The sequence below is a fragment of the Desarmillaria tabescens genome (genome assembly GCF_030435595.1).
Source record: "Desarmillaria tabescens strain CCBAS 213 chromosome Unknown EV420scaffold_60, whole genome shotgun sequence".
NCBI lineage: Eukaryota > Fungi > Basidiomycota > Agaricomycetes > Agaricales > Physalacriaceae > Desarmillaria > Desarmillaria tabescens.
The window spans coordinates 255,530-264,358 of NW_026848359.1; the positions used below are offsets into that span (position 1 = coordinate 255,530).

Below are 8,829 nucleotides of genomic sequence, written 5' to 3' on the forward strand. Positions count from 1 at the left end.
ACTCACCCTCGAACTTATATACATTGGTGATAGTGTGTGTATGTGTGATTTAGTATCTAGATTGATGATCTAGATGCTAGTTTCATTTGCGTGCTGCCCATTACCGAGCACATCACCGCACCCAGGTGATCAGTCATCATCATAATACCATCCACATTGCTGTCAGATGGCAAGGGCCCAATGAAATCAATTGCGATGGAATCAAAGCGAGCATCAGGGATAGGCAGTGAATGCAGGGGTCCATTGACTTTGCTTGTTCAAGACTTGTTGCGCTGGCACAATGAGCAGGAGGGAACATAGGATTCCAGGAGGTCCTTTCTCATTCCAGGCCAATAATAGGAATTCCTGATTGCTGTGTACAACTTATCCCCTCCAAAATGCCTGAGAGCATCATGTGCCAGTGCGAACAGCTGTTCAGGGATGCCATCCAAGCGAGGAATGATGAGCCAGTCTCCCAGGTAGACCAGGCCATCCGTTAATGTCGCATTCAAGAGTGCTAACCCATTCTCTATATCAGACACCAGTCTGGAACAGAACGGATCCACCACATAGCTGAGTCTGATCTTGCGCAAGATCTTGGGGTCAGACTGGACAGTGAACACAGCAGCGAAGTCCGAAGGGAAATTGGAAGGTTCATCGTCGACCGGCATCCTAGACAAGGCATCTGCGATGGTGTTGTCCTCCCCTTTTATGTTGATGAGCCTAAACTTCCGTGGCAACGGCAAAAACCAAAACTCTAGAGGAGTTCACGGCAAATGGCATGTAGCAGCAATAAAGGCTTTGTTGTTGTGTGAGTGTTTCGGTGCACCTCCGTGCGATGAATTTCTCAAGAATGCAAGTATACACTGTGACTTTTCAGTCAGCAAAGTAGTACCCTTAACGATCGAGTACTAGAAAACGTTGGCTGTAAGCTGGGAAGGGTCTTGATAGACGAGAAGGAATGGAATCCGGTATAACTGGGAATACCAGCAAACCGTGAATGAAGTGACAGCAATTTAACTAGTAAAAGCCATGGGCGATGTTGATGGAATTAGAGAAAATGCCATCAAAGAGAAATACTGTTGGCAAGATAACAAATACCGTGACGGCAAGAGATGAAGACTGTAGTCAAGAAATGAGAAACTGGTGGTAAAACAAAGATAAGATGAACTGGCGATGATATGAGTGGGAACTAGTGATGGCAAAACGATGGCTGGGACTGGGCTGGACTGAAACTGAAACTATACTGAGGTTAACGACAGCAAAATGAAACTGATACTAATCCTGAGTCTACACAGAGACTATCCTATACTGAAACTGACAGCAAGATATCAAATACCATGACTGATGATCCTATACTGAAGCTGTTGACTGAAATTCCATGACAGATGCTACTGGCAGCAATAATGATCCTAATCTGAGTCCACACGGGGACGTAACGATCCTGAACTGAGCTGGGTAAAACAGTGGTGATGTAGAAGGTGAAAACTGATGAAAACAATCCTGGCTGGTGAAAGTGAAATGATGCTGGCAGATTAAAAGATAAAAGCGAGTTGTGGACACCAAATTCCGTGTATTGGCACAATATGAGCATACACCAATACCGTTAGAAGAAAAGCCATGACAGAGAGTATAACTTGGAGTGACTATGCTGTTATTGTCTGTCTCCTAGTGAGTACAAGCGGTGATGGTGGTCGATAATGTGTGTGATAACTAGTGTCTGGTAACTTCCATCTAGCAACTACCTATTTTCCATGGTGTATACTAGCTTTTATACTACAAGTCCGGAATAAATTTAGAATACTTGAAGTGAGTCCTTAGTAAGTCCATAGTACATAGATTGGTAAGAAATGATACCAAACACATGTTCCCAATGTTCTAAAGTAACAGCACCCACACAGTTTTACTGTGTACTGTGGTTCGAAAGTAACAGCACCCATATGGCTTTTACCGCATATAGATGAAGTGATTAGCAAGAATGCCACCGATCTCTGGAATTTTGAGCTGCTGTGTTGCTGTGGCAAAGTACATTGAAGCAAGTGTACTGAAGTAGATGCTTGCAGCAATATCTTGGCAGTATAACAGCCTTAGTAAAGACTGAGGAAAGGTCATGGCATTAGAGCTAATGCCATGGAATTGCTATTTGAGCTGCAGAATTGTGGCTGTGCTGCGGAATTGCGGCTGTGCTAGGCAATCAGATGGGATTCTAAATCTGTGAGATCGACAATCAGGTGCCTGGCAGAATTAATGAAAGAAGACTGGTGGAATTAGTGAAAGGGGCGCGTAATTGATGTGGGGTACAAGTGGGGAAGGATAATTGGCAGCATTAAGCAATATTGCTGGGATTGAAATAGTAGGTTTGTGTGGTGGCTGGGGAATTAAATATCTGGTAAAATCCGCAAATTCTGAGCATACAGAGCCTGGAGGCTCATCAACATAGTGCAGCATGTACTCGTATTGAGCCAAGAATTCCATCCAGTGAGCCTGGCATCTAGACAGGTCAGCTTGTGTGTCGAAATTTTGCAATGTCTTGTGGTCAGTGAAAATATGAATGTGTGTACCCAGAAGGTTCACATGCCAACGCTTGAGAGCACGAATGATAGTGAGCTCCTGCTCATGTGTTGGGTAGTTCAACTGTGCCCCTTTGAAGGCCACTGAGTCAAAAGCCACCAGACGAGCAGTCTCCCAAGTCTTTCCATAACTGAGAATGGCACCTGTGCAACGTTTGCTCGCATCGCAGGTCATGAAAATCTTATTGTTGCCTGAGATCTCATGGTCGATGACTGTGAGGCATTCCATGCCCACCACCAGCCTTTTGATAGCATCGAAGGCAGCCTGGTGCTCACTCTTCCATGTTGGGAACATGTGGTCACAGTGTTTTTTGGTCAACGGAGTCAGGATGGATGTGTATTCTGCAAGTTTGGGTAGGAAATCGGCAACGTATCTGACCAGGGCTAGGAATTGTCATACGTGTTTTGCTGAGCGAGGTCTTGGCCAATTCTGGATTTTCACAACTTTGGAAGCATCAGGTTCAATCCCTTGCCTCGAAATGTGGTGCTCCAGGAAGTCAACCTCTGTTAGGAACAAGGATGTCTTCTTTGGTGAACAATACAACTGTGCCTCCTTCAGCGCATTCAGCACTGTGTCCACATTGCGGCAGTGTTCCTCTAATGAAGCTGACCAAATAATGATGTCGTCCAGGTAGATGTGGCAGATCTTTCCGATGAATGGACATAGAGCCAACGTAACACGTCATTGGTGAGTAGCTGGAGAGTTGCACAAACCCATTGGCATCACTACCCATTCCCACAGCCCAAATGGCATGAGTGTAGCGGTGTATTTCACATCATCCAGATGTACCAAAGTCTGGAAGAATGAGTTTGTCATATCAATTTTTCCCCAGTATCTACCCTTGCCACAGTCAGCGAGGATATTGCTAATCAAGGACATCGGTGATGTGCTTGGTAACAGGCAGCATGCAAATGAAACTAGCATCTAGATCATCAATCTAGATACTAAATCACACATACACACACTATCACCAATGTATATAAGTTCGAGGGTGAGTATGATAGAAGCACTCGTGATGTACTTAGATTTAGATAATCTAGTGGGGTTTTGTCTGAAAACAACTTCAATTCTTCTTTTGATGTGTTTTACACAAAGTACACTAGTCCACGATAGCGGGGTTTTATGAACTTGTTTTGTAAGGTATAGTCGAGCAAGTTATACTCATTTTGACATCGTCTAGAAGAGCTTCTAGCAGACACTTCAAATAATCAAACAACCAAAGACTCTGAGGTCTACAAAGAGTGCAAAATCACTCTACAAAGAACGTGCAGGTTCTGACTTCAAGTACAAGACTTGCAAAGAGTACACAGACTCTGGAGTTCCTTGAATTCAACAATTGTTCGAACTTAAAGCATTCTAGGGCTTATTTTACTTCAACTAGATGAGGTCTTTTGACTTAAAGTCGACTCAGTACATCTAGATTGCTAATCTCAGAGAGAGAGGGCACGAGGCCTTTGTCTGTGGAGCAGTTCAATTAACTAGCAAGGTGCAAATGCGGGGATGGCTCTACTTCCTACTTAACTCTTCTAGATTACTGTAGTCACCCTTATGGGTTGACTTTGGTAACTTAATTCACTTCAGTTGAGGATATGCAATAAAACCAGTGATTGATTAGGTAGCTATACAGGCTACTAGCACAAATGCGGGGGAATGCTTTCCTTCCGTTATGTGTCTAGTCGCTGCTAATTTATACAATTCATGTTCTAGGTATAGGAGCCCATATCTACAGTAATTATGGTACGAGCTTTGGAATTAATACAAATGGTGAGTCACTATTCTACAAGTATTGCGCCATTCTGTAGTTTCTATTCAGTTCAACACGACTGCACTGGGTTATTCTGTCACCGAGGAGTGCCCTACTAGTCTGTGGGTGCTCCTTCTTCCATCTGCAAGGCTTGCCACGTGCCGTATGTATGGAATACTGTGGTATGCGCAGGATCTTGAGGATGTAACCACTGATTGCGATCGACTGCAGGTCCGAGATTATATTCTGTTGATCGCTGCATGATCAAGGTCAGTCATCTCGGTACCCAACGCAGCTATTCATTCTTCCAAGGTTATTCCTTTCCTAGCCTGAGTTGATCTCAAAAGCTGATCTGTTTCTTGACTTAGCAATTTTTCTTGACAGGTTCTTTCTACTTGTTGAGGTGACGAGGCATCTAGTTCATTCCATTCTTCAACTTCTTGGTTTTTATACTCCATACAGATGAGTCCCCAAGATTTGACTGTAATAGTCTTGTTTAGGTAGGGCTTAGCTTGGCGTGTTGACAGCTGGTAGAATTGACTCTTTGAGATGTTGTTTCTAAGTCCGTTCTGTACTGCCATGCTTTCATTCTTTATGTAGTATTTAGCTACCAGCATGAAGCCTCCACTGTAGCTCTCTGTACTGCTTGTAGATTGCATAAACTGATGTAAAATTGCAAAATCTATGGGTAGCCTGATATCAGGCATATCATCTCCCCCTTACTATAATAGTGACTGTCCCTAGTCACTTGTGTCTTGTCGAGACTCAGTAATGGAGTGCCATGGTACTTCTTTATTTGTTCTCTGTAGAATCCTAGATGTTCTCGCACTTCGCATTTGAAATCCCCATGGGGTATCTTCATGTTGTCTTACAAATCAGCGTTTCATCATGATTTTCAGGGTTTGACAGCCGCGATCAATATTAAACTTATTTTTAGTTCAATTCACGTTGCGTCCATCTTTATTCTTAGTGAACTTGTTATGAATTCCTTTGTTCATGCTTGTATTGATTCTTCTTGCTTAGCCCTTCACAGGTCTGTCCTTGGTGTCAGCTGTGGGTTCAGACTCAGCCTGTAGCCAGGAAACAGCCTTCGAGGCAGACTTCTAATTTTATTTTGAAGTCTTCTCAAAGCAACTCCGTTTGTTTTTCTTTGCTTCCCTACTCGTCGAGATCTGTCTACGCCTACTACGTGACCATCTCCCTTTTCTAGTCTTTGTTTTTCTACTTTTCTCATGTGCTTCCAATGTCTTTCGAAACTCTTCATATCCTCTGGCCTGCTTTGACTCCCATGTTCTCGCCTGGGGCCACTCTTACGATTCCAGCCATGCATCGTGTGCGACTACTGAAAGAGGTGGTGCCAGCAGCTGTGAGTTCAAGCTTCTGTTCGAGACCATTGTTGAACATGCTAATCTCGGCATCTAGGTTGGTATTCTCAAGGCTGCCAGGGCGTGGCCCAACGTTGAGTATCGAGGCTTCACCCTCAACCTGGCCTACATGCTTTCTTTGGTGGCCATCGAGATTTCCAAGGAGATGTATGATGAGCGGTGGGAGGAGTTGTTGTTGACTCCTCATGAGGCGCCCTACGTGCGTTTCTTCTCTTCATTTTATCTTCTTTTACGACTAACTTTCGTTTCCTCGCCCTGACTAGGCCACCCATTTCTCTGTCAACGAGCCAGCACCAAAATTCACGCCATGATTGTCTCAAACGGTTCCAACCCCGTCTGGTTCCTCTTCAAAGGGCAAAAGCAAGACTCAGGCAAGTACTTCTTTTCTAAGTTCTTTCCATGTCACCTAGATCTGACCTTGATTTAGCCCAAGTCAAAGAAAGGCATGGTTTCCATCAAGAAACCGCAAAAATTCACTAAAGGCCAGACGGCAGGTCCAACTTCCATGCCTGAGGATAAGGATGATGATGACAATGCCGGTAACTCTCTTGACGAGGAGTTGGTAGTCGTTGCGAAACCTTTCCATCCCCCTGCTTTGCAGGGAAGTCCTTCCAAGCATACAAAACCTGGTCCCAATCGTCACTCTGTTGCTGGTGCATGTTATTCTTTTTGTCTTTCATTCTTTCAATGTTAACTTCTGTTTTTATCTTCCCATCTAGCTGTTCCTCTGCCTGTCGACTTGCCTGTTGGTGTAGTTGAGGAACAAGTTATTTGTACTCGCAGAGAGAAGAGGAAGCGTGAGGCTGCAATTGCCGCCGTGGAGTCTCATGTTGAGACTTCAAATGTTCGTGATGAGAGCCCAGAGCTCCCGAAGAAGATGACAAAACAGCACATGGCACAGCTTGGTTGACAAGCTGCCACCCAGGTGCCTTGTAAGTCTTTCTTGGTTATCCGTTTTTGTTTTTATTGACAAACTCTCTTCAGCATGAAATATTGCCTTCAACCCGGTCACCATGCAGCCAGTAGATGCCAATGAAGTTTGTTGGCTGGCTACTGCGACCATGGATATAAATCCATTTCCTATCTCTTGTTACTCTTTTCATTTATAGTCTTTTCTGTTTTCTTAGCCCAAGGTTCCCTGCTCACTTTGTGCCATGGGCAGCCAGTCTAAGCCCTGTGAATTCATGGGCTGGGGTGTTCCTTGTGGGAACTGTCAAAGGGGAAAGAAGGTGGTTTGTTCATTCAAGGCTAGTCCTCAAGAGCGGTACCGAGCACACATCTCAATACACCCATTCATGGAGAGAACGCCTGACAGTAAGTACCTCCTTCACTATTTCCTTTATTTACACTGATTGTTTTTCTTATCACAACCTCTAGATCTTCACCGACTCCTCAGGATGGCCGAGTACTTGGTCAAGGCCTTTGATAGTGCCTGTGAGACTGCTGGCCATCTGTCCAAGCTTCTTTGTGACACTTGCAAGGACATTGACACTGTTATCCAGGACACCGTTGAGTATGAAGGTCGTGTCGTGGCCAAGGAGTCTCTTGTTACTGATGTATCAGCTGTCAACGGACTCCTCGACGGGTTTTCTGCTCAAGAAGTGGAAGTCTCGACAAATCCAGAGGATGAGGACCAAACTGGTCCTTCTTTGTTTTCATTGAGTTGTTAGTTTTACCCTGTTCTCATTTCTTCTCTTCTTTCTTTTACTGACTTCTGTTATTTTGGACAGACGATGCATCTTCCCCAGAGCGAGATGAAGCTCTTCATTGCAAAGAGGGGGGTGGTGGCGAAATGGATGCCGACAGAGACTTGGACGCAGAGGTCGGAGTATGATCTCAATCTCGTGTATCTCGAGCCTTCTTGCTTGTCGAGATCTACTCAGGCCTTGGTCTTTCTCTTGGGTTTTGCCTGGTTTTCTTGTGCCTCCAGGCTTTTCTTTTCTGTATTCATTGTCTGTGCAGTGCACCTTCGGGCAGAATTATATATGTCTAACCAGCCGGTCACCTTGGCCTTTAAATGAATAAATATATTTCATCTTGTCCTCTTCTGTGCAATCTTCTAAGAGTGTAAGGTATCTTTTTAAGAATTTAACCACCTCTAGGTGCCTTCTTAGGTTACCTCGATGACTTAGTTCTATTTACTGTTTGCCTTATTTTTAGACTTGGGTTATTTTAAGTCACCAGACACTCCGTGCCTGATCTCGGTAGTTACCAAGTTAAATCAAAAGTGATCGCTCGATCTCTTCTAAGTTCAGCCGGCTCTTATTTCTGTATTTTAGGAGTCCTCGAGCGCTTATTTGTATGGCTAGGTAGTTAAACACATGTATGCTTCATATATATTTTCTAGGAATGTGAATTCCACAAAAATTTTCTCTAATCTCAGAGTTCTGTGTCAACCCCTCCCCCATACTATAAAAATCAACATCCTCGTTGAAGTAGAAATCATTCCAACTCGCCTTGATGACTTAGAACACTCCACGCTCTTTACACTCTGGTCTACACACTTATTACACACATTCACCATGTCCACCAGCTCCGAATTCCCATTGATCTCGCCACTCTCATCGCCAAGGCCAACAATGCCATGTGTTTCTGTGACCAGCTCTTTGAAACTCGGTGTCGACATCGGCAAGCAGCTCGAGCAATGCAAGAAACTGTTTGGTTTAGGTGTCAGTCTTTTCTCTATACATTCGCATGCGATCTCGGAGTCTTCAATGGTATTATAGGTCGAGATTACATGGTCTCCTGGCCACGTCTTCGGCAACAAGGGGCTGGAGGACTTGCTTTTCCGTCTCAAGCAAGTCTTCGAGCGCCTTCAGAAGGCTCACCTCGGCACTCAACCATTCGGAGATTATCATATCGTTCGTGCTTTTACTGGGCAAATTCATGCAGATCACGAGCGTCGAGCTCAACTGTCTAACCCTGTACTGGCAGCCAAGGCTAAGGCGAATGCTGCTACTGGGCAAGCTGCTGCTTCATCTGCAGCTGATGGTTCATCAGCGAAACCTCATCTACGAAAGGGAAGGCCAAGGCCACGGTATGTGGACTGCTACCTATCGTCGAGATCACCAGTATTCAATCAATTTTCATTTCTAGACCTAAGAAGGGAAAGAAACTGCCCAAGTCAAAGGCCATCGTCGAGGACTCCTC

General features: G+C 44.5%; 3 protein-coding genes across 3 annotated transcripts; all 3 read left to right on the forward strand.

The window, feature by feature from the left end:
• Positions 1 to 5,537: 5,537 nt before the first annotated feature.
• Positions 5,538 to 6,589, forward strand: EV420DRAFT_1485116 (uncharacterized protein; the record flags this gene model as incomplete). Its single annotated transcript, XM_060470160.1, has 4 exons — positions 5,538 to 5,660; positions 5,717 to 5,878; positions 6,107 to 6,338; positions 6,399 to 6,589. The coding sequence occupies 4 exons, from the start codon at positions 5,538 to 5,540 to the stop codon at positions 6,587 to 6,589; spliced, it is 708 nt and encodes a 235-aa protein (XP_060324638.1).
• Positions 6,590 to 6,833: 244 nt separating this feature from the next.
• Positions 6,834 to 7,513, forward strand: EV420DRAFT_1649425 (uncharacterized protein; the record flags this gene model as incomplete). Its single annotated transcript, XM_060478309.1, has 3 exons — positions 6,834 to 6,993; positions 7,057 to 7,344; positions 7,410 to 7,513. 3 exons carry the CDS (start codon positions 6,834 to 6,836, stop codon positions 7,511 to 7,513), a joined length of 552 nt encoding a protein of 183 aa, XP_060324639.1.
• A 688-nt stretch (positions 7,514 to 8,201) lies between these two features.
• Positions 8,202 to 8,815, forward strand: EV420DRAFT_1649426 (uncharacterized protein; the record flags this gene model as incomplete). Its single annotated transcript, XM_060478310.1, has 3 exons — positions 8,202 to 8,348; positions 8,406 to 8,716; positions 8,776 to 8,815. Coding segments are annotated over 3 exons (498 nt in total), but the record flags the coding sequence as incomplete, so codon positions are not given.
• Between the last annotated feature and the right edge of the window lie 14 nt (positions 8,816 to 8,829).